The sequence below is a fragment of the Aptenodytes patagonicus genome, chromosome 5 (assembly GCF_965638725.1).
Source record: "Aptenodytes patagonicus chromosome 5, bAptPat1.pri.cur, whole genome shotgun sequence".
Taxonomy (NCBI): domain Eukaryota; kingdom Metazoa; phylum Chordata; class Aves; order Sphenisciformes; family Spheniscidae; genus Aptenodytes; species Aptenodytes patagonicus.
In genome coordinates, this window is record NC_134953.1 from 48,471,338 (window position 1) to 48,498,734 (window position 27,397).

The 27,397-nt window shown below is 46.6% G+C and overlaps 1 protein-coding gene across 2 annotated transcripts in view; it reads right to left on the reverse strand.

Moving 5' to 3' along the window:
• Nucleotides 1–17,277: 17,277 nt before the first annotated feature.
• The window catches only part of RC3H1 (ring finger and CCCH-type domains 1), an 81,136-nt gene continuing 71,016 nt past the window's right edge, over nt 17,278–27,397 (reverse strand). Inside the window, exons 1-7 of one of the 2 annotated variants that reach the window (XM_076339618.1) lie at nt 26,285–26,401; nt 21,940–22,318; nt 19,413–19,628; nt 18,943–19,080; nt 18,458–18,851; nt 18,048–18,112; nt 17,278–17,819 (exon numbers count right to left, since the gene is read on the reverse strand). In XM_076339618.1, coding sequence (XP_076195733.1) covers nt 17,646–17,819; nt 18,048–18,112; nt 18,458–18,851; nt 18,943–19,080; nt 19,413–19,628; nt 21,940–22,314 — 1,362 coding nt within the window. In that variant the 5' untranslated portion in view covers nt 22,315–22,318; nt 26,285–26,401 and the 3' untranslated portion in view covers nt 17,278–17,645. Of the gene's footprint in view, nt 17,820–18,047; nt 18,113–18,457; nt 18,852–18,942; nt 19,081–19,412; nt 19,629–21,939; nt 22,319–26,284; nt 26,402–27,397 lie in introns of those variants that run through there. The other variant, XM_076339619.1, reaches the window with a different exon arrangement.

Here is a 27,397-nt window from a genome sequence, read left to right on the forward strand (position 1 = left end):
ATGCAGGGCTGCTCCTTGCCATATCTGCTGGTCCAGCTCAAGGGGAAAGCAGGGGCAAGGTGCCATTGCCTTCCTCCATTCCCCAGGTAGTTGCCACGTTAAAGAAAACAAAAAGACTGTCCTAGTGGAACCTGCCTTGCCCAAGTGTATTTATCCCTGTCTTATTTTTGGTGTGTCTCTTTTTACCTTTTTACTTACTTAAACTATTATTTTAGGGCTTTTGGCTTGCCCGTTCCAGGCATGTGGCCTCAACGCCCCTTGTTAAAAGCGGGCACAGCTATAAAGCGGTATTCTAGAGGTCAGCAAAATTTGAAGCGCTTTGGCTACTGAAAGTGAAATTTAGCAGCTGTGAGGTTTGCATTAGACTCTGATGTGTTGGGAGAAGGGTTGGAGGGGTCTTTTGGAGGAGGTTGTCTTTTGCTGTTGCTGATCTGGAGAGTTCAGAGCACTCTGATGTCCTGACCAGTGCGCTGCCATGCTTCAGGTGTTGCTGAGCATTAGGAAGAGTTTTTCTGGACTGGCTGAATTGCGGAGTTAGAGGCTGGCTACCAAAGTCGTCCTTCACCCCTACTCCTCCCTCGACACGCACTTGATCTTTTATAACAGCAATATGGTATACTGAAATACTGTTGTCCCAGCCGAGCAATTGTGGGTGGTTGCTTTTAAACATGTTTCTACAAACTAGTTTGATAACTTTTTTATCAATGAAATGCAAAAAGAAAAGAAAACTCTACTTTATTTCCTTGTCAGGAAACTTAAAAGTGAATGGTTCCTAGAGCAATCACAACTCTGTCCCCTTGCATGGACTTAAACTTTTGTATTCTAGGCAGCTCTGACGTTTAGAGCAAGTTAAGCAAACCTGGAGAGACATGCCTGCGTTGTGTATTGTAGGTGTTTGCACGTGCTTACGTGTTTCATAAACGGAAAAGCATGGGACAGGTAGATAAGTGCAAATATCTTGACATCTTTTGAAGAAGTCTTTTAAGAAATATGCAATACTTTCAGAGTTTTCTCTGGTTCTGATGCTGAGTTGTTCATGATGGAGGGGGAAAATGAACGACAAGTTGCGCAGATTGGGTTTGGGAGAGAATGTTTGGTTGAAGGAGTTCTCCTGAGGATGTGTAATGTGTACAATAAGGAAGGATGAAGTTCTGATCCTTAAGGTGATGGGAGGAACAATGAGACTTTGAGAAAGGAATACACGTCATCTTGCCTTGGCAAAGCAAGCCGGGCGAGCGGTTAGAGCGTGGGCTTGGCGGGCAGGAGACTTACCAAGTGAAAATAAAGCTTGCCCCCAGTCTGACTGCACAATTTTGGGCACATGGAAACATCTCCAACCCTCGCTTTCCCCACCTGCAGACTGGGACTTGGGATCATCTTCCTGCCCCTTTAGAGGGAAGAGTTTGGAGAAGGGTGATGTATTCTTGCCTTGCTTTATATATTTTTCTCTTTTATAAGTGAAGGGTTTCACTGTTCCTCCCATGTCTCTCTCAAAAAGCAGATGTGGCTCTAATGGTTTTTTTGGGGGGGTGGGGGGGTGGGAAGGGAAGGTCTTGGTGCCAGGATCACGTGTAACAGGGATGTGCTTCTAAGAGAGGAACCTTTGCAGGTGTTCTGAGCCAGGCACCTGCAAAGTACAATTTCATTGACCATTTCAAACAGGAAAACTGTTACTTCACCTCTGTTTTCCTTCTGTCCCTTCTTCCTCCTCTCCTGTCAAGTGCATCGTCACACAGTGAATGATTTTCTAAGCGGCCACCCAAGGGACCAGCCCCATTGGGTTTCCTGTCGAAGGTCAAACAGGATTGTACCGAAACAGTAAGGTTGCCAGAGAGCAGTCGCAGAAGATGAGAGATAAGAGGGTGGCTAAGGTAGGTTTCATTGCAATCGAGGTGCGGGGAGGAGCGGAGATCTGCAGAGTATGCTGCTTTAGTCATAGCTTTTGAAGTTACCAAAAATCAAAAAGAAAAAAGTTAAAAACTTTGAAATCCTATCCTGTTCACACTAGAGAACATCAAAAGTTACTTTTAGTTGCTTAAAAGATTTTTAAGTGTTTTAAAATAGAACTTTTAAAAGAATACTACCAAACTATAAAAACATAAAATTATTTATATACATATATTATATATAAATATAGTGGGAAAGTTTCCCTGCTAAGCTTGCTGTGAAGAGAAGGGTGAAGGTGCAGTAACTGCTATACAAGCAACATTTTTCTGAAACAGATGGCAACCGATCCATCAAAGCGTAGTGATGAAGGGCTGACTTAAAATGGTGAATGCCTTCATTTGTATGGCATAGCTGTGAGTTTCTTGAGCAGGTTTTTGTTTTACTGTATCGATACTGTGAACGGAGGAGCATCCTAACAGTCCAGGATGCCAGCAGTGCATCTTATTTTGCTGATTCACTAATTTCAATTGGCCTGGTGAAAACCATGAAATTGGTCCTTCATATCATACTAGGCTAGCCTGAAAACAAAGCTTGTGAAAGGTTTTTATTTTTTCCTCTTTTATGGTTGTTTTTTTTTTTTCGTGCAGAGGTTGCCACTGTATAAACGATCATTTCTGATTGCATGCAAAAGAGCCAATATTCTTGCCCGGGCCTCACTGAGGTGAAGTTTATAGCTTGTAGCTAGAGTCAGTATAAGGTATGGTAGTGGGAATCATTTTAATATTATTTCTGTACATTTAATGGATGTGTATGTGTATGTATGTGTAGGAATCATGGTGTCTCTGATGTTTTCTTGAACAGCGCTGAAAGCAGTTTAGGCCCATCTGCACTAGATGGAACCAGTTCAGAGGAATCGTTTATTAAACTTCTCTTTCAGTGGTTGACTTCCTCAGTGCAGATAAGGCCAAGGTTCGAGAAAAAAGGGGTTGGAGGTCATATACGGTATGGAAGAACCTCATGTGAATTTTCCGGCAGTGGTGTAGCTACTCAGAGCTGCTTTCCGTAAGAGAATGATACCATCTTCCGTTGCCTCTCCATTGGCAAACCGTGTAGCTCTTTATGGTTGCACCGAAGCTGTGGAGAATCAGATGCCAACTTTCCAAGTGCGAATGCTTCTGTGATGGGTTGAGGCACGGCTTTGCATTTCCACATCTAGCTGCAGCTTTTTCCCCTCTGCCAAAACTGTGATTTCAACTGTGATTTAAGGAGGATGTGAAGAGAACTCTGTCATGTTTTAATACCTCTGTACGTAACATTTCTGTCCGCTTCAGAGTTAGGGCTTACTAACCCATTTGTTTGCTTGCCTCAGGCAACAGGGGGAACACACTCTATTTCTGCAGTTTTCTTTCTCAGAGGGGGAACACATTTCTTAGTTCTTGCTGCGTCAGAGAAACCTTCCAAATGTGAAGTGTTGTGGTTATCTCCTTGAGCCTGCAGAAAGCCCCGGTGCCAAGTCACAGCAGAGTGACGTGATGATTGCCGTGGCCGTTCCCTGCTGCTGCCAGGTTCCCTGTGAATAGCTGTGAAAATAACAAGAATTGTGTTAATACTGTGCTGCTGCTTTGGGGAAAAGCTAAACCTCTTCCTCTCGGGAGGATGACCGATGTGAAGCTGGGAAAGGGAAAAAGCAGAAGGTCTTTTCGCTCTCTTGCAATGGGGGCATGTGAAAGCAAAACGTGCTTCTTATTTCCAGCAGCTGGCTAGAGAGGGATGAATGAGGAGGGTTTATGAAATGTGAATTTATAACAGGAGGCTGAGAACACACTTAGAGCCGCTTAATAAGATCCAGGGCTATCAGCCTGGTAAGAGTCAGAGCAGCTGATGCAGATGGGCAATCCCTTGCTTGTCCTCCCAGCATTGTCCGGCCATCAGGTTCAGTCCTTTGACTTACCTACATCTTCTCTACAATATTTCAAGCTGTGACCTGTGTAATTTAACTTTCAAAAGTTTGGGTGGCTGAAGGGCAGGAAGAATAGAAAGCGTTTTATGTCTCTGCTGCTGTTTTAAATCCAGCCGAGGTCGGTAGCGACTGACTCTGTTCCCATCTGACAGCTATTTGGAGCTGGAATTGCATTTGGAACAAGCTGCAATCTTGCTGAAAAGCATAGCGGGGCAGGCTTGGTGGGGAAGGCACGGAGCCAGGATTTCAGCCCTCTGTGAGATCAAGGTTGAAATAAACTGACAGGACAGATCTCCCTGCTTGTCCTGCTCTTGTTTTGTGACAGCTAGGTGACTTTGTTTTCCAGGGCAGGCCGTCCCACGCCTCTACGCAGTAGTAATTTCACTTAAAAGTGTGATGCCCAGTTCAGTAAATGATTCTAAGCAGTCCGGTCTTCAAGCAGAGTCCTTCTGCCACCTTTGGGTGATTCAACCCTAACGATGCATTTGCAAGAGCAGAGTTGTAGCTTTTATTTGCTGCTGACTTCATCTCTCCTGCAGAACCCAATGTATAAATAGAAAGACAGCTGAAAAGGTGCAGTTTATTTGGGTGGAAGGTAGCTTGTGAGGTAGACCAAGTCATGCGTCTTTAAAACCAACAAAAATTAGCACCCCTTAAACTTCTTATTTAAACTTCATAAAATTCTCCTCTTCGATCCATGACATGCCTGCCAATTTAGCCGTACCAGCATCCAAGTGTTTCTGCAGATTAGTGACACCAAATGCTGTTCTTGCTCTACCGGAAATATTTTGGGGATGGGAGAAGTCAAGGAGCTGTAATTCAGGAAAATTCTAATTTTTGTCAAGGTTTGGGCTCCATTCTTCCCCTGGGAGCTGAGCCCGTAGCCAGGACTGCAGTCAGAAAGCCTGGGGTCTTTCGATGGAGCTGCTGCTGACTGCCGGCATAGCCTCCTCTGGCGATAACGATATTCTCAGAGATGAGCATTACTCTTGTCATGAGGTGCGATCCATGCACAGAGCTTTGATGTCTTCAGTGGAAAGTCCTAAAGAGGAGCTAAGTATCTTTATTTTAATCAGTCATTCAAAGGATATTTTAATATAAAACACATACATATATATGTACATTTTTTTATATATATATATATATCTGTAACCAAATAAAAGCTAGAACTATGCAAACACTACTGGCTGCTGCTTGAAACTAATGTCTACCAGAACATTTTGGAATAGGGAGTAGATGTGTTGGTTTTTTTGTTTTTAAATAAAATGCAGCAGACCAAAGTTTTGCTGCAGTTAGTCTTACTAGAAACTTAGGTTATTCCTAATCTGGAACCCACTCAAGTGGGTTATAAAATTATCTGAAGAGTCCTACCATCTCTAAAATATTTCCATCTGCTGAAAGGCTTTCTCTTGCAAAACGTAGGAAAACACAGAGGCTGGGACTAGGAGAGATTGAATGTGACGTTTGGGATGATAGTTAGAAGAGAAGTAGAATCAAGGAAGGACTGGGAGCATTTTCGTTTGGACGTAGAATTGAGTTGGCTTCAAGGAATCTTCCTACTTGTGAAAATGTCCGTCGCTGAGACGGAGGCAGTGATCGAAGCATTACCAGGCTGACTGCTGGTCCCGGTGGAGGTATTGGAAATCTTCCCACTGAATCTGATGGTACCGGAGTTTAGTCTGCTGGGAGAAATTTCATGTGGTTTCTATGGTTTCTTTGTGTCAGATCTGATCTTTGCTCTTAGGATTAACAATATATCCAGCTGTAATCTTCAGTGACCTTTGACTTTTTATTCCTGGGGACTGTAGAAAATTCAGGTTTCCTATAACATTATCCTCATCCCAACTGTGAACAAGTTACTACTGCTTCTTATAATTTATTGTCTTTCTGTTCCTGAACGTCTGTGTGATCCAGCTGTTCACCAGCGTCACCTTCCAGTGCTTCATTAGCTTTTATGCACAGGGAATTGTTGCAATGGATAAGTTGACCACGCTAGTTGGAAGAGTAGAAGCCTTTGGAGAATGACTTTTGCTTCCTCTAGCTGTAATTAGGGAGTGCACACACACATACCTGTATATACATATATATGTATACATATATAAAGTGTTTCAATATAAACTCATTTAGCATTCTTCTTATTTAATTTATATTTTAATCCAGTTGTAAACCAAAGTATTACAGCTTGTGAAATGATGTGTCTCGGAAATAGGAGGAACCTTTTTAGATGGGAGCTCTGAAAGATCTTTGCTGACAAAATGCGGATACGAATAAGACTTAAGAACTTGTCCTGGTGAATCCTAGAGGTTTGCAGCCTCGGAAGGATTTAAGACTTGCTTGCTGGGTAAAGTCTGATGGTGGGGAAGCAGTATGGGTTACCACTTTAAAACACTGTTGGGTTTTTTTTCTTATCCAGTATAACTTGGTATTGGAGGAATTGCTACAAGAGCAGTATAGCGGGGCGTCTGGTGGAGATGAGGCGCGTGGTTAGAGCTAAGGGAGCAATGTCAGGTGGCATTGTTTGCTTCTGGTGTCTTCTGTTCACAGATCTGGATTGAGGTGTGCTGTGTTCAGCTCTGGGCATCTCGGTACCGCCTTGTCGAACGACCCTGCTGGGAGCTGGTCAATTGATGGTTTGAATGAGCGCTTTAAAAGCGCAACTCAGCAGCGTTTCTGCTGCTGGGCTTTTCCAGCAGAATCACTTTGGAGTCTCTGTCACCCTGCTGTGCCTGCTGGTCACAAAACCTGGGGCTTCTGCCCTGCCTCTTGAATTGGGGTGCTTTAAGGAAGCATGAGGACTTGCCTACTAGAATGCCTCAAGGAAATCCTCTGCAAGGGAAAATGAGGCAGGAATTTAGGCATGGATTTGCTGTATATGCTGTAACATGGATCTAAAGTGATTCCATATGGTCCTCTGCCTGACCCCTTCCTTATAAATGCAGGGTTTGGACGAATTTTTGTAAACGCGCGTAGAAAAGACGGGACAGGCTGTCTCAGTGCTGGCACTGCTTCTGCCTGCATCCCCTGTGGCTTGCTGTTTCTTGCTGTGGTATCTAATAGGGGTTGGAGCTGAGAGGTGTTTGTTGAGACGGAGTACAGCTGCCACCGGACCAGGTGCTCCTGGGCTTTGGCTCATTTGTGCTGTCAGAGTGATTAAAACAACCCATGAGGGGGGGTTCGGGGCCTTCTGAAGGCTTGGAAATTGCAATGTTTTTCATGGTACTTAACAGTTTTTTAGGAAAACAAGTATCTTGTGGCAAGCCTAGAAATAAAAAGGGAGAAGACAGCAAATCAGACTGTAGTCTGGCACAACTGGGAGCTGGAGAGAGAAGGCCAAAAAAACAACTGCTCATGTAATTAACGTCTAATTTACAGTTTTAGAAAACAGGCCTTTGCTATTTACTGATGTCTAGAGGTGATTGGGTTTTTCTTTAGTAACTTCTGTGGAGGTGCATGTTCTGCTGTCCCTGATGGAAAGAAAAAAATGGGTTCAAAGACAAAATCATGCCGATTCTTCTGTGCCGGGGAGTAATTGCCTTTCCAAGGAATTAGCAAACGCTATGAACAAATTCACCTCTAACAATCTCCCACAGGCTTGGCAGCGGCTGTGCTTCCTCCTGCTCTTCTGGTCAGCCCGCACGCTAGAGTCTCTTTTTACAGAGGGTTTCCCTGTGTCCTTTATATTGAGCAGGGTGATGGTCCACCTACCTTTGTTGATTAAGTTAATTGAATACTCTCCAGCAGGATTAGTGCATACTCACGGCTCATGGTCTATCAAGCACTCTGCCAGCTACACGCAGTGCAATTTTTAGTTACTAGATCTGGCAAATATAAAAAGACTGTAAGCTAATCTATTTCTAATTGTAGTCACCAGGTACTGTGGGTTGAGTACAAGACCCCTTCTGTGCCGTGTGCTGTACCAGTGCACGGGAACATCATCTGTCACATCAAATTCCTTTACATTGGGGCATCCTGTAAGCAACCTCAGTGCGAAGGTGCTTCTCAGTGCAGCTGTCAGGAGAAACTGGTCTGATACCAGCAGCAGATCCCGTCTGACTGCTGTGTCAAATAGCAGTTGCTCTGATAAACCAGGCAAAAGAAAAAGGGAAAGCAGGCTCAGGAGAAGAGAGGTGCCTTAGACCAAGCACTGGCTGCTAATTGGGCAGAAAAGAGTTATTTGATTGAGACAGTGGTCTGTATGTGGAATTTCTGTCATTTTTTGTTCAAATAACTTTTAATAACATATATATTTTTTTTTTGTTTTACAAAAAGGTAGCCGTTTCCACTGAAAATTTCCCAAGTTGATTATCAAGTAGCACTAGTGTCAGTATGCTGCGTCCAGTGACTCCTCGGTGTTTAGTGGGTTGGTGACGATATGTAAGCTGGAGGCTTTGGGTTGAGGGGGTTGTGAATGCATGCTGCTGGCTGCCTTTCATCGTTCAGATGGCTTTGGGACATGGACCAAAAATGATTCTTTTTGTTTTAAAGCTTTAATTCTTTTCATGGAAATGTTGAAAAATCTTAGCTCCCTCCCCAATTTTTTTTATGTTCTGTTTAGTTAAATTCTCATCTGTGATCTAAGAACAATTTCTATAACACCCGTGAGAAGGACTTCGCAGATCACAGAAGGTTTAAAACCTGTGGCTGTAGGAGGTGATGTTTGTAACATGGTTTTTATGCTGTTGTAGGGGTTGGGAGGGATGAGGAAGGGTCTTTGTGGAGAGCCGGTCTCTGTTGCAGCATGGAACGAGTCACTGGGCACCACTGCCCGCTTGCAGGCATCTTTGAGGTTAGAGGTGCAGATGGGATTTTCCTCGTGGCTTCCCATTGCAGCTCCCCACTTCGGTAGTGAGCAACAGACTCTGCTGCCTTCAGCATCAGGAACGCTGTCAGCAGTGAGGCTGTGTGTCAGGAGCCTGCGGGGGAATCTTAAGAGGGGAACTGTGCACCTTCAGAACCAAAAAGTTGAACTTGTCAAAGGCTTTTGCGAATGAGGAGTTAAACCTGCTTTTGGCAGGGCGGTGCAGTAGGCCTGGGGGTTTTGGCTGTTAACATGTATTGAGATCCTTGTTTTTGCAGGGTGAGATGGGCCATTTCAGAAATCTGGGCAAGGAAAAGTGGTAGCGTTTGAACCCCGTGTTCTCATTCCAGGTTTACACCGAGAACTGCACCAGGTATGTCGATGCCATCAATGGGTGGAGGGGGAGCTGTGCAGCATCATGTTACGTGGCTGGGAGTGTGTATGTGTTACATCGGGGGGTGCTGGGTGCCCCATGCTAGAGATGACCCAGGTAAATGGGCACCTTCTGAGACCAGTAGGATGGTGAGGGGTTCCCAAAAAGTGGTCTGAGCTGTGCTCGTCAAGCTTGCAGGGTAGTAGTTTTCTGATGAGCTGGTGAGTAGTGTTGGGAGAAGAGTGGGAAACATTTCACTGTAAACTCCTTGCACAGTGCTTCTGCAAAGCTGCAGGGCTGTGTTGTACCAGCACAGCCCTGCATGAGCCCCCCCCGCTCATCCCCTACTGCTACATGCAGCATCAGTGGAGCAGGCCAAGCTGAAACTGTCTCCCTGGAAATAAGACGGTGTTTCCCTGCAGAACGTGGCGCAGGAAGGGAGGGAGAGAGGGAGCGAGCAGTGGGATTTGTGCCCCAGCTAGAGCCCAGGCCGTTTAGCCCTGGCCACAGAGAGCTCAAGACTTAGTGCCTGTCACCGAGGGAAGGGGCTCAGGTGGGTGGTTTTCTTCTTTGCTAGAGGGAAGCTATCGTGTCTGCTGGAAAAAAAAAATGCATGTGGAGTCTGGGGTAATTCTTGCTAGGCAACCAGTTATATTACTGGTTACATTCCAGCAGCAGAACGATTAACAAAATACTTCTTTTTGTGAAAAAAATTAGTGTTAATTCTAATCTGGTGACAGTGACCTGCTTACATCATCTAGTGCGTGAGTCACATCACACCTCTTACAAAGCTGTTTTTATTTCCCCACCATAGTAGTGGTGGCAAATCTCCCTACAGCCCCAGACTCATTGCGGTCTGTAAATGGGAAGAGGCCCTTTCCCTTTGTGCTGCTGAGCTCTGTAAAGGATTCAGACCACAAAGCGATTGAAAACAGCAGCACTTCAACCATGCAGATAGTTTGCCTACATTAGCCAGAGTTTCTTTAGACAGCCAGAGACCCACCATCTGGTTCTTCCTACCCTGAGCCATTTGTTGGAGCAGGGAGATCATCTGCAAAGCGCAAACAGAAATAGCGAGGCAAGGAGGTTGGCTTAGTGGGGAGGAGGGAGACACCTGAAATAAGAGGAGGGCTGATCTGTTTTCAGCACTGGCTGTGGCTGTTGGCACTGGAAACCAACAGGAGGTGTTGGGTAGAATAGGTGAAACGACAGCAAAGTGTCATTGGGGTGAAGTGTGCATGTGTGTCTAGCACGTTGTGGATGCTGTGATCAGGGAAATGCCAGTTGTAGAACCTGCATGTGTTCGGGAGCATGCAGGAAACCCTTCTGTCCTGGGAGACAGGCGTGCAAAGATGCCTATACCCTGTCCTAAAATGTTAGAGCTGAGCATCACCAGCGTTTTCCATCAGATGGTAACGAAGGAAAATGAGTCAGGCCCTAGTGGAGGCAAATGTGCTGTGCGGATTTCAGAAGCACCCTTGGAAGGAACTGAAGGGTGGCAAGCGAAGGCTGGATATGGGTAGTACCAGACAGATTTCAAAGTGCCATCTTCTGAATGTTAGATTTTCTAGCATGTGTTTAAGCTGTCGAAGACTGAAGTTTGCTTTCGTTTCAGTTCTCTCTCCTTTACCTATGACAGTTCTTCTATTTAAACTCAGCAGCCAAGGGGAGGGTGCAGAGAAGACGAAGCCAAACTCTTCTCAGAGGCGCACGGTGGAAGGAGGAGCAGCGGTAGGCAGAATTTTATACAAGGGAGATTCAGGTTAGGTATTACAAGACATTTTTTCACCGTTGAGTATAGCCAAACAGTATTGGAACAGGTTGTCCAGAGAGGCTGTGAAGTCTCCATCCTGGGAGGTACTCCAAACTTGACTGGGCAAGACCCTGAGCGACCTGCTTCAAGTTAGCCCTGCTTTGAGGGGGGAGGCAGGGCTGGGACCCAAAGGCCTCCCTCCCACCCTCCCTTATTCTGGGCTTCTCTGTCACTCCCCTGGAGTATAAAATATTGCCCCACCTCATGCTGCACTGCATAACACAAAACAAGGGATAGAGAGTTTTATCCTACCACTGTTTCTCCAGTTAGGATTTTTTTTTCATTTGTCAATGATCAATCCATGAAATAGCATCTTGTCTGCCATGGTCTATGAAGTCCAGCTGCTTTCCAAGCGTGAGTGCAGCCTCCAGGTTCCCGTTTCCATTAGATTATGCCAAGCTGTATTTTTGTTACTTTTTTTTTTCTTCAGTATCGTCATGTAAAAATGGGCAGCTTTAATGGGCTTCCTAGTTCATATCAGTTAAGCTTTTGAAACATATTCAGGTATCTTTTAAATACTGCTGTGTAAGTTCCTTGTTTAATCTGACATATTCTGATTTATTATTTTACTGCAGTTATCTAAGGCAGTACTTAAAAAAAAAAAAAATCAGTGCATTCATTTTTTGCAGATTGTCAGCTATGTTAGGCCTCCAGCTTTACTTCGTTTTTGTAAATGTTCTTAACCTTCTCCCCCACAGATCTATGGTTAAATGTCTTCATTATTTTTATATTGCAGTGAAGCTTATTTATTTAAACCTTCCTGTTATCTTTGCAGTCAGACCCAATACCGTTGGCTATGAAACTGTGAAATTAATTAGATATGAAAAATGAAGCTAGATTGGTTAGTTTTACTACTGGTTGTAAAATACAGAAAGTAGCAGCATGAAAGAAGAAAAGTACAACTGAAATTACTCAGTCTGGGGTGGGGGGAAGGAATCACAAAACTACGGCTGAGGAACTTCTTGAAAATTAGTTTTAACCTGATGATGTTACTTCACTGGTTCCCCATTTGGTCAAGTTCAAAAGCTGTGTCTTGAGACAGAGGTGTGCCTGGGGTCCATTTGTTCATCTACATGTCTAGGGCATTGGTTTGATATGGGAGTTTGTGCTCCCATGATGCTATTTTCTTAGAGTTTACATGTCTAAGGAAACTATGGATTACTGTGAAGCTTTTATTTAATACTTCATTGCATGTAAATTGGTAACTGAACACAACTCTTGGCTTAACAGAGGTGAGGACCAGTGGGGAGGAGGAAGGTGCCGTTTTGTCGTGGAGGCTGGCAGCTGCGGGTTACACTAACAAAAAGGTGGACAGTGCAATTCTACCGATGACAGCTTTGATTTTGGCAAGAGGTGTGAAGCCTCGTCACCCCTGCGGCTGTCTGTTGCCCATGGGGCACTTTCAGTCGGCCAGGATCAAGGTGAATTAGTCCTAAGTTTGCTCCGTAAAAACACGGGGGTGGAATTTTGTTCGCACAGGCTGTCATCGGTGTGTGTGTTTACAGGCTGAGGGCAAACTGGATCTCTGCGGGAGATTCAGGGAATGATTTTGTAGGTGGTGTGCAGGTACTTTTCTCAAGTGTTAGAAGGTTTCCAAAGCCAGAGTTACGCTGTCGAGGGAAGCAGCCGATCTGGATTGCAGGTGAATTTGGGATGGAGAGCAGAATTTTGTCATATCCTTTGCTTAAGACTAATTCCTTTCGGCTCCCCTGAAGTTCTTGCCTAGGCAGAAAGCTGACACGTGACAGCTTCCAGGGCTACATTGTCACAGGGCAAGTGACCGTGAGAAATATTTTGAAGTGAAAAGGGAGTGTTGTCATTCAAATAATGCATGTTTCTTTTGTGTTTGTGTATGTAAAATTGCTGACAGTTAGGACAGGCCAAGAGGTACGAGAGTAATCCTTCTTGGTGGCAAAACAGGGACTTTTCTGAATAAGCTCTTTTAAAAGCTGAGTTAGGAAGAGAATAATATGCAGCTGTATGTTCTTACAGTAACGTATTCCTCACCTTGTGCCCCACGCTTACACGCAGGGTCAGCGAAGGACAAGAGAAGGCTGTATGAAAGCAAGCTATTCAAAGTACTGCTTTTGTCTGAAAAGGGAGGGGAATGGATACAGTTTTCCCCTAAGCCTCTGGTATCTTAAACGCTAGCTGAAGCTCCCACGAGCTGCGCCCCAGTTGTCTCCGAAGCTGCCCTCTGCCCCCTCCTTTCCCTGGCATCACCCCATCTTTCCTGTACAACACTGTGAATATTACACCAGTAGCTCTTTTTAACGTTTCCATTAAAACTGCTCAGAGCATGAAATGCTGTCACATGGTGACGCTGTAGCAGACGAGCTGTGACCGAGAACCCTGTTCAGCTGAACAATAACCCCCAAACAGGGACGCTGATGATTGAGCACTTCCTTGCGGAGCAGTGGAAGAGTATTGTAACAAGAGTTAACAATGTAAGTGGCTTTGTATAGCAATTTGCTAATCAAATTTGATTTCGTAATGAACTTAAACTGACAATCAATTTTAAAATATAAAAGCCTCTTAGAGGGAATAGTCAAGTATGTCTTCAACAGAAGGATTTAACTGGGATAGCTTTTAATAAAGAGCACAGGATTTTTCCTTTTCTTTTTTTTTTTTTTTTTTGAGCAATCACTCCAGAAATTGAGTTGCATTAAGCAGCAGAAGATTCACAGGACAGTAACTACCTCTCTCTCTTGGAGTGCTGAGGTTACCACACTACACACTCTATCAGCAAAGCTTTCACTTAAAACAGATTTGTTTTCCTTACCTCTGTGTTTCAGAAATGCAGGTCTGCTCTGTAAAGTGACTCTATGAAAATGGCATCTGGCAGGAGCAGGGGGAAGCCTTTCAGGGTCCATCATCCCTCTTTGCCACCAGTTTTCGCTGTGACCCTTGCAGGTTCGCTCTGGGGCTGTGACAGTTCAGGGTGGATTCATTACTTCATGTATTCTGTGTAATAGGAAACTGTCCCATGGGCCAAAGGCTGCTGCCAGAGCTGCGAGACTGTGGGCTCAACTTCCTGCACTGGGAAATTAGTTAACGGTGTGGAAGGTAAGGAGAATCCATCTCCCTCCTGCCTCCAAGGGAGCAGGCAGCAGTAAAAAAGCAATAAAATAAAATAAAAAAAAAACAAAACACTTTTATATGTTGGTCATTAGTCAGCAGATCTGACTCTGCAAATTTATATATATATATACACACACACAAACACATACAGAGAGCAGATCTCTCATGTGAAAAGGTGCCATTTTTTCTAAACAGAGTCCCTTTCCAAACTAGAACAGCACTTTAAATAGGTTCCTCTTAAAAAAAAAAAAAAAAAACCACAAAAAAAAGAAAAAAAAAAAGAAAAACCCTTTACTGAAGAAATGCACTTTAAATCGTAAGATGAGTATGGCTGTTGCTGGCTTTTGACACAGCTGTACAGGTAGGTGACTTCTTGTCAGCCAGAGCCCAGGAGGGAGCGATGTTGCCAGACCCTCAGCTGCCATCAGCAGCCCGAAAACTACCGCAGCTCTACCTCCCGCTCCCGCAGCCCTCCCGGCCTGGCGCTGCCCCTGCCGACACTACAGACAGGAGTTTCCACCACAACCGCTAACCTGGTTGCAGCTCAGCCATGCTGTAGCACTAACAGGACTGGCATGCATCGGCCTGTTAGAATACTTTTGTAATCGGTCAAGAAAAACCCACCCTTGCCTGTAAAGAGTATTTAAACCCCGTTTATAATAGGTCAGAAGTTACACCCAGTTACAACATAGCAGATGGCCCATCTGCCTGCACAGGGCTGAGCTAAGTTGAACAAGCAAAGCCACAATGAAGTTGTTGCTGGGGTTGTGGGTTTTTTTCCATGACATGGATATGGAGCCCTAGTCAGTTCAGTATTTTTTTTTTTTTTTTTAAATCCAAGTTTGTCTGTCCCACATCGATTCTGCTCTGAGCTGGTTTGCAGAGTAACCATTTGTAAGAAAAATTGTGCTGTCACCTTCAACTGTTGACCTATAAATCAAACTTCTTAGGACAGGTGTCCTAACACTTAAGACTTACTTTCACAGTTAAGAAATTTCCTGCTGTACTAATTTTATTTTATTTTTGGTCACAGTCCTTATTTCAAGAAAAAAAAAGTGTTCACACTAGTCTGCAGTAGGTTGAAGTGTGAGCCTGCTGTGTGCAACTTGTGGATATCAGACTGTTCTTCAATGATTTTACAAGCTGTTCCCAAGCTGGTTCCTCTACCATCGCTTTCCTTTTCCTCTTCCAGCGAGAGCTGGCAGACAAACTCTTTGGAGGGTCCGCCAGCTCTGTGGCCGATGGCATACAGGGACAGCCAGTGCTGCTGGAGGGGGGCAGGCAAGGGTGGTAAGAGAACCAGAGTTGGGGAAGGGGGAAATAAAATCAAGGTAGAGGGGACTGTACAATTGCATTGAAAGCAGTTTAGCAAAAAGCGCTCTCGTTGGACAGCTTTAAGAACAATGTGAATGAAAACTTAGCAACTTGGGTAGGAATCTTTGAAAATTCTATAAATGTATACTTGAAACTCTGTTTGTATTAAAAAATTCGCATTTTCTTCTTTCTTTTAACACTGTGTAAAAGAACATTATGCATGTGAGTGGTTTGAGAATTAAATGGTTTAATACTCAGATCGTCTGTGTCTTGTAGCTGACTGGTCTGATCTGATGTTGATTTTCTCTTTGCTGCCCTCTTCAAATCACCCGTGGTGCAAGAGCCTGATCCCTGCTTTAGGCAGTTCCGCACTCCCCCAAGCTTAGCAACATGGGAGAGGCAGGGCTGTGCCAGTCTGCTTTTCCTGGCATCTGAGATGACTTCTGTCCTTTTTTTACCAGCTTTGTTTCATCACTTCTGCAGGCTCAGCCCTTTTCCGTCTCTCCGCGTAGAGAAAGCACTATGCTCTCGCTGCAGGCCAAGTGCCCGATTCCTGTTGCAGCAAGAGGACTTTCCTGGCTGCCAATGGCGGGTGAAGCATTTTGGTTCAGCACCATGTTAGGGAGACCCAGGCATTTCCTCAGCCCTCCTTTTTCACCAGCCTCCACCTCCATAGCCTGGAGCACAACCGCAAAGGCAGAGGTTACAGGACAAGATTGTATGTTTCTGGAGCTGCACAATGAGGTAGCAAGCAGAAGATAGGATCCAGCAAGAAAAGACACAGCGGTGAGTGCCAGAGTAGGACAGGGAGAAGAGCTGCTTTCTGAACTCTTAGTGATTTCCAAAATGCTCCCTCTTTTCTTCCAGGGCCCCAGCTTCTGCATTAAAGTAGCTGTATACACAGCGTCTTTCAGAGGTATTACTCTAGGCGAGCATGTCAGCACCAAGAGGATAAGTGCTTTACCGGTCTCCTGTGTGTGTAGGGGACTGATGGCTACAGCCCCGTGATACAACAGAGGAGGTGACTCTCCACATCCAAACCATGCACCACTTGCAACACAAACACAGATGCTCAAAACTTCCTATGGGAGAATAGAAGCGAGGGCTACAAAACCTTCCAAAACTAGAGAGACATTCCCAGACATGTACAGAGGTGTTCCCAGGCATGACCAAACAGCTTCTCATACCAGCTCTTCCACAGACTGGCACATCGAAGTTAACTCCTCATTGCTTGGCTTGCTGTGGCAATTGCTGCCGGGAGGAAGTCTTTTTGTAAAGGCAGATGTTTCACTGGTTCTACAAAATCCAGGGTAAATTGCACACCGGGCAGTGCCATCTACTGGTGTTTTAGCAGCTGTCTGCACACACCACTTCTGTAACCTGCTGACAACAGGACGAGACTCCGCTTTCACTGCCCGTTTTGTTTTAAACAGCTGCCCTAAATGCAGAAATACTAGAAGAAAGCTCACCACATTTTCTTCTGCATCTTGAAGACAACTCTGCCAGAGGTCCTACAGCAGCGTGGCCACCTTGGGTGGACCAGAGGTCAGATCGCACACATAACATGGCAGCAGGCCAGGACATCTCAGCTCTAGAAGTAAACTTGCAGGTGAAATAACTGGTTTGTAACAGAGTTATGGATATTGGTTACCTTACCTGGGCATTGTCATGGTTCATAGACACCCCTACTTTCAACTTTTAGCATGGAGCCAGTTTAAATCTTACTACTCAAAAAGACAAATTCACAGCCTTGGCTATGCAAGGCTTTCACTAGTGACTGCTCAGCACTTCGACATGTCAGAGCTGTTGGCAAGTAGGGCTCCAGTGTTTGGCAGCTCTGCCGCCTACCAGCTGTTCCACGCAGAGCTGTGTAAAGATGTTTCTGGCCCAGCCAGCCCATGCCATTTGGCTGCTGCTGCTCCACTGACCTCTCCAGTATGGGGTTGTTCTGCTGGGACTGGGGTGTGCAGGGGAGGGCCCGTTTGTTGAAAAAGGAAAGCTTAAGTAAGTCTAGGAAGTGACTTAGTGAAAACTGTCCATTCAGAGATCAGTTTGTTACATACAGATCTATAGGTTTTTAATGTACCAGGGGATCAGAGTTACAGTTTGAGGCCTGAAAAGGAGGAGGGTTGTATATAGGAATGACAGCAATGCTGGACTCAGGTTTGGGTGCCACAAAAATACTGGTGCCGGAAAAAATTCAGCTTCCCTTTGGATGAAGGATGCAGGTGCCCTCTGAGCCCCCTCACCTGACACAGCAAGGAGGAGCAGCAACAGCCCAGCTGGATACAGTCCCTCCCTGCAGCTTGCACCAAACAGTAAGACCAACCACCCCAGGAGCAGCCCGGGCTTTGTGGCAATACCCTACTGCCCCTTTTCCAGAGGCAGAGAAGGGAGAAGTGAGGCCCTGACAGCCCCGTTAGGAGCAAGGATCAGCTATTCTGCCCATGAAGATAATGGTGTTGAGGGCGGCTTCCCGGATGAAAAGCAGGAAGGGCCTGTTGGCATTGAAGATTATTCTGTTCATGGGGAAGGAACGGCCGGAGACGGTGACAGCTGTAGCAGCTGATGCCTCGCTGCCTTCTTCATTCACCTACCAAGCAAAAGAGAAGATGGGATTAAAATACAGGCACTATGCAGTATGTAGAAGGCTCGCCCTCCTTCCCCATGGGAGGTGAGTGCCAAGCTCCCACTTCCCCCTAAAACCCCAGATTGCTGAGGAAGTCAACACCAGGGGTTCAGAGCTATGTTTTTTTCTGTTTATGTTTCATGTTTTTAAAAACAAAGAGGAAAACACCTTCTGGGACAAAACAAGGCTTACCTCAAGGAAGGCTTTGTGGAAAGCCTCAGATACGTACAGGTCTGTACGGCCCTCTGCAATGATACCTGAAACCCAGAATAACAAAACGGAGAAAGTTAAAACCATGTTTTTAGACAACAGCTCAAGAGAGCTCCTTCATGGCCCACGTTCAAGCAGAAGGCATGTCTGCACTAAGACAAGAATATCCTCCACCAACTGCAATCGACTACTTAACTCCCATGCCCTTAGTGCAGAGCAGGGCTGCGCGTCCATGATGGAACTGAACACAGAGTCCCATCACTGACTGCAGCAACACCTAAACACTTTCATGTTCTTGTTCCTCACGTGCCGCCACACTTACTGCCCTGGTGTCTGTGGAGGAACGGTTTGCTCCCACCTCCACCCTGCACCACCCCGTCTCCACATCTGACCTGGGAGTCTGGCATTTTCTGGACTGAAGAGATCTTCCAGACCCATTTTTCTCAGCTTCTCCTTGACACTGAAGCTGTCGTCGATACGGAAGCGAGGGAGATAGACAAAGAGGGAGACCTCCGTCATGGAGTCTATCCAGTCCTGCAGCTTCTCCGATGTCAGGTCTCGCTCCACCTCCACCAACGGCGTCCCAGCATTGGGCAGGACCAGCACCATTGTGATATCGTCCCCTTTGTAAGGCAGCTCCAGCACCTGGACTTTGTCCTGAGGGATGGACGCATGGTTGAATTTGGACTCTTGGTACATAATTGGGACTTGGCAGGTCTCACCATTGGCTTTATGAAATAAATCCAGTTTTGTGTTTGGAGCTGGGAACTGCGATTTCCAGTGCCCCTAAAAGGGAGAGGAGGAGGACAGAGACAAAAATGAGCATCGTGTTTTCCCCCAGGGAAATGGGCTGCTCCCCCAGTTTTGTTAGCCATACCTTAAAATAAATTGTGTTGACCAGGACCAAGACAGTGAGATCATCAATACCTCTTTCTGGGATCACTTCCATAATGCGCTTCTCTGTCTTATTAGCCACCCACTCATTAATAATCTGCCTGGAAAGTTCTGGTTTCTCCTGAAGGAAGAGACCAAAAAAGGTTAAGTCAAGGGTTTTAAACACCTCTTTTTATCCCTTCTGCAGGAGACAGATTAACAGGGTGTGTGCTCGGGGAGGACACTGTTCCCAGAGTAGTGCTCCAGCGTTTAGAAATGAGAAGCTGGGAAGTGACTGTGGTTAAGGTGAGCTGGGACAGGAGGAGCTGCATCCCATACTCCCTCCTGCCTTCACTGATGTCCCACACACCCAGAGCAGGGCACTCCCTAAGGGCAAAAAGATAGGGATGCAGCAAAAGCTGAAGCGGGGGGGGAACAATCAAAAGAGAAAAATCCCAAGTGGTTCAAACTCACTTTGAAGTTCAAGGGCCAGAGTTTTGCTCCATAAACTATTTCACTAATGTTCTGGTAAGTCTCATTAAAGACCAAAGATTTCTCCCCGAAGAGGCGGTTGGCTGATACCAGCTCTGAGGATTTGTTGGCTTTCTTGTAAAGCCGGCAGTTCAGCTTAGCAAAGAAGAAGTGGATCTGATCAGATGTCTTCTCCGAAATGGTATCAAATCGAAAGACCTGGAGGAGCCAAACAGGGAGAAGGAATCCATGAGTAGGTTCTTGTCCTCCCACAGCTCCCAGGCCCCACAGCAAGCGGTGATGCAGCCTTTGCCTGCTGCTCAACAGCCTAAATCATGGGGCCAAGAAATTTGCAGGCTCTCAGAGCTTCACCCTCCATGTTTAACTTGGAACCAAAATCTACATAAAAACAACATCACATCACTAGCCCGAGACCCTGTTTTGGAGCCCAAAATGCAGGATTAAACATTGCTCAGCATGCAGAGGTACTGCTCCTCTTTCTAACCCTGGCCTCCTTGCTCTCCATACTCTGCCTTTGACTGGTCCTGGCTTCTGACTGTCTTTGACCCAGCATCTTACCCAAGAGAAGACTCCAGCTCTTGCTCGCTGAAGTTCCTTCCCTAGAGCTAGCGATAGGGTGCCTGCCTGGATCTGCCTCTTTCTCTGCCTCTGTTCCCCACCCACTTTCATTGCCCCAGCTGTCAGGGGAAGATGCATCATTTTGTATGTGTCTGTCTCAAATATGGGCATGACTTAGCTAGACCCTTTAGGTACTTGTGCAGAAGACACACTAAGGTCTTGGAGATGTTTTTCTCTGTGCACGCCTGTCAAGGAACTGATTCTAGCTTGGCATATAAACCATGAGGCTTTCCCCAGTGCTGTTAAAATTAACATAGTTTATGTACAGTGTTCACAAACCCTCTACCACACCCCAGTGAGAGCCTCACATGAGGCTCCCACCATCATGGCGACGGGGCCTGGAAGCAGCTCTCGGGGCAGTGCAGGTCACAGGAGGACTCACAATGTTTGCGCTAAACCCTCCTGTGATGATGCGAAAGGCTGCTCCTTCCCAGGAGCAATTCTCATGGCCTGTTGAGTAATTCTGGTACATTATCTATTTTTGCAGGGAATGGGAATATGTAGCAATCATTTTGAGGGTAGATTTCTGCAGCACAGTGAATTTTTTCTTATCTGCTCCTAGCTGCTAGCTGGAAGGACAGTTACAATTTGTCTACTACTATCCAACCTCAGGGCTTTAAGGCACAGAAAATCCCATAGCACCTTGCTCCACAGGAATATCCAGGATCTCTGGCACCGTTTCCTACAAGGCAAAGGTGGTGTTACTGGCCCTTTCATAGGGAAAAGGGGGATTAGGAGAGCAGTTCTGCATCCTAGGTGGCTCAGTGAGAGAAGGGTCCCCTTCCAGTGGCAAGGGCTGCCCAGAGGGGAAGGCACCAGTGAAGATTTTGGAGATGTGGTTCTCTGCTCTGCCCAGACTGTGTGGATAACAGCAGGAGACCCCAACATTACTTACTCCAGAGGCAGGATCTGTGAGGGCAGTGGCAGTGGGGACAAGTGGACCAGTTTAATTCACACCTCCTCATTGCAGGGAGAAAGGCCCCTCTGGGCTGTAGTGTCCATCTGCGAGGAAGGTACGAGCAGTACCAAACCCCACGTGGCAGACGAGTGCACTCGCAGTTGTCAGGTGAGCGGGTCTGACAGTGAGAAGGGCGCTTGGACAGGCAGGGAGTTAATTGGTCCCATGGAAGAGCCAGAACTCAGGATTACCTCTCAGTCCAGGACCAGAGCTCCCTGCCTCTGAGTTTAGGAGCCACAGCTGGAGGGAGAGGCTCCCTGCATACAGACTCCCCTGCCTGGGAAGCTCAGGCCCTTACTGTACTGCTGTAATACTGCCCAACACAAGCAGACAGAAGCTGGTTGGTCCTGGCTGAGCGCTCAGACTGCTCTTACGCTTACTACAAGGAGGTCCTCAAAAAGTAACTGATGTTCCTGTGCTCCCACAGGGTGGCAGAGCCCTGGAACCCAGGTGGACTGCAGGGTATCCCATGTGTCTTATTTTCGTCTCAAGGGAGAGAGAGGAAAGAGCCTCTCCCAATGGGATTTGGTATCATGGCTATTCTGCTTTTTGCATAAGAAAAGGCCTAGCTATCTGCTCCGCTATGTGCTTGCCCAATCTGCAAGAAAAACTGTTCCCATTCCCTTCCCTCATCTCTCAAACGGGCTTCCTTTCCTCCAGATGAAAACCAACCTCTCAAACCCAGGAAATCCACCCTGAATGCTGGATCCAAATAGGGAATCGGAGAAAAGAGCTGGGATCTAAACAAATCCAAAGACAAGCAGCCTGTCTATGTCCTTCCTAGGAGTTTGTTTAAATAAAGGTCTCCCTCCCCAAGCCAGGGAGCCATCCTGACACAGAAGAGCCCTTTAGCAGCAGTCAGCCACTATCACTTTTGCTGTCTTTCAGACCCTGGTGACAGCTACAGGAAAAAGCTGAGGAAATGCCACCGACCTCCATGAGCTGCTGGAGGGTGCTACCACAAGCTCCGAGCTTGGTCATGGCGAAGGCTGTAGAAATACTGAGAGGTGACATAAAGATGTTTTCCCCATTGTCCTTGGAGTCAGCCAGGTACTTGTAGAAGACAACAGCAAAGCGTGAGTTGGCCTTCGACAGCTCCCAGACCCGGGGGTTAGTAGACTCTGGGAGCTTGCCCTTCCCTGGCTCTTGCCCCTCGCCCTCCTGGGGCTTCTTCTCAGGGTTGCGATAGATGCAGATGGGATTCATTGGGATGTCGCGTGGCTTTGCAGTGCAGATGTCTTCCACAATGTAGTGCTCAGGGGCAGCCAGACCCCAGACACTGAAGAGACACACCACAAAAAGACGCATTGTCCTGGAACCAGAAAGAGAGAGCTTATACACACTTGCCTGCCCAGAAAACCCATGCTGCTGCCGCAGCCCACAGGCCCCATTTCAGCCAACATCAGAGTGACAGGAGCCCCACGGTCCTCTCCAATCGTCCTTTTATCCTGCAGCTGCAGGATAAGTCAGAACAGACACAACCAGCAGGACAACCGTGCCTCTGAGCACACACCACTTTTAGAAACAATACACTCTGCTTTCCTAGAGCCCTGGGTGCCCTCTTTTTAAGCAGCAGGCTCAACCCTGACAAGTTTGTACAAAAACATATGGATTAAACTTCTGAGCCCACCCCATCAGCCAGCAAAAGGACCCTGTATGTGCAGCCTTTCCCCAGGCCTACCTGCAACAGGAGCCAGCACAGAGCCACCAAAGCCACCCGGCTGGCCCGATCCGCAGTCCAAGAGCATTTATGATTCTGTACAGATCCTACCCGTCTTCCTCATGGGGAGAGCCCCCAGGTACCCCAAGCTCTACAGGCCAGTTGGCCTTAGATAAAAGGTTTTTGACTGTTTCCTTCCCCTTTTCCCTGGGGGAATCTCCTAGTTTTCCTGGTCTCTTTTCTCCCTTCACTTGAGCTCCTCTGTCCCCTTCAATTATTGCCTGTGCTTTCAGGCTCACCTCAGCTCTACACTATTTAAGTTACTGATGCAGGAAATGCTACAGCAGAGAAGAGAGGTGATGAGGAAGAGGTCTCCAGGGGAGTTGGTCCCTCAATGCATTGAGCATCTTTAATCCCTAAAAAGTGTATTTTATAAGCATGTGTGGTGTAGCTTGTGCATCACAGGTATTCCTGTCCAAAGTTCACACCACCTCAACGCAAACTGACTGTCCCTGGTACCTGAGGAAGGTAGGCTAATGTTAATAACCATGTTCGAGCAAAAGCAGGTCTCTGAAAATCTCCCAGAGCAAGGCAGAGACAATTTATATTTTCTACCTTTGCTAAAGCAGGGGATCTTGTCGTGGTTTAACCTCAGTCGGCAACTGAGCACCACACAGCTGCTCGCTCACTCCCCCCCCCCCTCGGTGGGATGGGGGAGAGAATTGGAAGAGCACAAGTGAGAGAAACTCATGGGTTGAGATAGAAACAGTTTAATAATTGAAATAAAATAATAATAATAATAATAATAATAATAATAATAATAATGTAATAATAATAATAGTACTACACAAAGCAAGTGATGCACAGTACAATTGCTCACCACCCGCTGACCGATGCCCAGCCAGTCCCTGAGCAGCGGCCCCCCCGGCCAGCTTTCCCCAGTTCATGTACTGAGCATGACGTCACATGGCATGGAATGTCCCTTTGGCCAGTTTGGCTGTGTCCCCTCCCAGCTTCTTGTGCACCTCCAGCCTTCTCAGTCAGTAGAGCATGGGAAGCTGAAAAGTCCTTGGCTAGTGTAAGCATTACCTAGCAACAACTGAAACATTGGTGCGTTATCAACTTTGTTCTCATCCTAAATCCAAAACACAGCACTGTGCCAGCTACTAGGAAGGAAATTAACTCTATCCCTGCCGAAACCAGGACAGATCTGCACACCCCATCAGCTCTGGCAGCAAGGCCTCATCAGCCATCCTAGGGCTGATTAAATGGCACACAAGATTTCCTATGCGCTGCAGTTTTGAGATGCTCTTTACGTGACTCTGTGTTGGGTTTGTTCACATACCCGTGGGAGGAAGCTCATGGACCGCAGTCACAACAGCTCGGGAAACAACTACTAGAAAGGGCTGGCAGCCTGCCCAGGAATTGCCTGCCGTGGAAGACTTTTTCAAAAAAATGTCTAACTTGGGAAGGTCTCTGCCAGCCCCCACATACTCACTGCCACAGCTACCAAGCACTGCCTCCTGAGTAACTAAATTAAAGATCAGCTGCATTTAGCACTGGTGATCCCCATGTCTGTAGTCTTGCCAGCACTGGTGGGCCAGCACCTAGGAGGAGGAAAACGAGAGCAGCTCAAGGGCTGATCTGGCATGCAGGAGACCTCTGGGTTCTTTCACAACCTCCTCCCCAGGCTCTTGGGCAGTGACTTCATCTTGGCTCCAGTTCCTCTGCAAAAGCAGAAATTACCTCACTTAGCACCAAGACCATATTGAGCCCTAAGGGGCCCTCTCTAGCATACAACAAGTACTAGCGTAGCAACAAGTACTGCAAGAAAACATGCAAAACAAGATGTACTTGCTTAGGCCACGGCCACCGCTCTTGCTGGTAACAAGAAACAGATTATCTTTCAAAAGGCTTAGGATAGATGCAACACCACAAAGGGCAAAAAATCTAAAAGGGGAGGGAAGTCAACCAAATACAGAAACAAAAGACACCCCCCAGGGCAGGAGGGCAAGAGAAAGGAAAACTATTCAGATAATTGAAAGTACTCCAGGAAGTGCTGCTCTTCCAAACCTTTCCCTCCTACAGGAAAAATCAGCCAGCAACAAGCCAGGCACACTTCTGTGCTCCGCAGCCCTAGGGCCAGGACTGGAGTGGCCCTTTGCTGCCTGCCAACAGCCCTCCCTCACCCATGCTTAATTCTCACTGGCCTCAACAGCACCTGCCTGCAGCTGGTCCCACTGCAGAAAGGACAACCTCACTGCAGTCCCTGCTCTGTCACTCTGCTCGCCTCCAGGGAAAGGCATGTCCACAAGCATGTTCTGACCTGCCTGTACAAGCACAAATGCCTGCTTCTGTCAAGATAAAGGCAGATGGTGGCATCTGCCATGACACAAAGTGCTGCTAATCTCACATGTAAAACCCAAAGCACAAGAGTGGGGAAAGCACCTCATCTTCATCCTGTCCTGATTAAATAGGAAACACTCCCTGTTTCTACTTCACAGTAAAGTCCTGACTCCCTCAACTTCAAGGAGATGCAGAACTTCATACTAATGCCTTAAACCAAATTTATCAGCCACTAAGGCTGGCTCAGCCCCTGACGTATCCAATCTACATACACAGTATTTCCTGCAAGAGGGGCGATGTGAGACTTGTGGCGAACCACCACCCTGAGAGGCAACAGCTGCCCTTTAGAGCAACAGCCCTTGCTATTTCTTAGGCCAGCTCTTTGCCATAGCGCTTGGCCGAAAAACACTCCTCCTCCCTCCACAGCTCTTTGACACTCCCTTTTCCCCTGCAGCACTGCCACACACTCCATAAGTCAACTGCTTTCATCCTGGACGGATCCCAAAAGTATTACTGCAACATCACTGCCTGAACGGGGTTACTGGCAAGGAAGAATGTAAAAATTAGGAAGGGCTCTTTTCCTCTGCTTCACCCCTGTAAGAAGGGTAGAAAGCCAAGAAACAAGTTGCTGATTCAGCTCAAAATCGGAAGGTTCCGGGCAAGTGTACAGAAACTACCCCCCATCCCTGCTGTGCAACACAGCCAGGCTCCAGCCAGCACAGGACATTTCCATTCCACTGTTTATCATCGCTGCATGAAGGGATGACTAATTGGGTTCATAGACCCACAGCTCGTCCTCTAGCAACCACCCTACTGAACCTACCAGTGCTACCCACGGCAGCGTGAACATCCCACAGCACCCATGCAGTGTGCTAAAGAGCCCAGCAAATGTTAAGTAGCTCAAACCATTTTGAGATTGACTTAGGCTTTTGAGAAGAAAAGCCTTCCCTGTCCCCCCACACCCCAAAAACAGAGCGCAAAGCAGATCAGCAGTGCTCTTTTACAGCTGGGCAAGAGATCAACAAGGACAACCCAACCTTATGAATTGCTCTCTGCACCATGAAGCATTGCTACAGGTCAGGGATAAAAGTCAAGTGAGCCTTTGTGAGAGCTGGGATGGGAGGGCCCTCTCGAAATGGTTCCTCGGGCCCATGCCCAGAGCGAAAAAACACTCTGGCAGCAACTAAAATTCATAGGCTCCTACAAAGGGAAATGAACCTGTGACAAGGAGTTAATTAACAATGAAATATTAGCGGAATCAGTTTCTCTTACCTGCCCCTGTACCTCCAGCCTTCTGCTTTTAGGATGTAAATGCAAATCGTTAAGAGGACAGGCAGTCTTGCTTGAGCCCAAACCAGTCCAAAGCAGTTTCCCCACTAGATTTCTGTGCTCAAGCAGAGCTGAGACGAAAGGAGGGGAGGGTGGGAGGGGAGTAGGATGCTGAGGCCAAAGGCTGATGACCGGCTGCAGAAGGTTAAGCAAAGACCAGAAAAAAAGCAATGTTTAGTTTGAAAGAGGTTTTAAAGTTCAATCTGACAAGGGAAAGTTTGACCACCTACCCCATGCAAGTGCCAGATGCCTTCAGTTCTTGCCAATAGAAAATTAAATGCTCATACCATAAAAAAAGCCCCAAAACTTTCAAGAGTTCAGATAAAAATGTGATGATTTAAGGTATTTGTAAGTCTCACTTTAGTATCTTGTAGCTCAGCAAAATGTTTCCCTCTGCCCCAAGCCCCATCACCTCCCATTCCCAAACAGGCACAAGTTGGGAGAAACTGCCCCACTTCACACTCTGCAGTTTCAGATACGTCCCCTTTTAAATACACTCACCTTTTCACTTGCACAACTGGAAAGCTGAGGATTAACAGTGTCTCCCCCCATCTCCAGCCCACGCGTAGCAGTATTGGGAGCAGGACTGAGCAACACAATTTCCGATCTAGGATGCAGTTGCTCTACAATTTCAAAAGCATTGCCTCCTGAACATCAAAACCCAGGAGCTGGCTGGCTCAACAGGTGCTAAAGCTGCCCTGTTACTGGCCTCCAGGAAGAGCCCAGGTCTTAATGGAAAATGCAGCTGCAAATTGGTTTGGGGGAAGTAAAAGACCTTACTATACCAGTAAGGGCTAGAATTAAATGGGACAGAGATTGTGGAAGTAAGTGAAAGGACGACACACTCTGGACCCAACTTTGCTTTCATGGATTCCCCTCCATAGCCTGGGGCCACAAGTGCCAAACTTAAAAACTGCCTCTGCCCAACATAACATGATTCTTGCTCTCTCATCAGTTCTATAATCAGGGATATCTTCATCAAAAGCAAGCACAAAAGCTACACAATCCCCTCTCAACACTGCCCAGCAACACACACAAACGCCTGCTCCTCAGAAT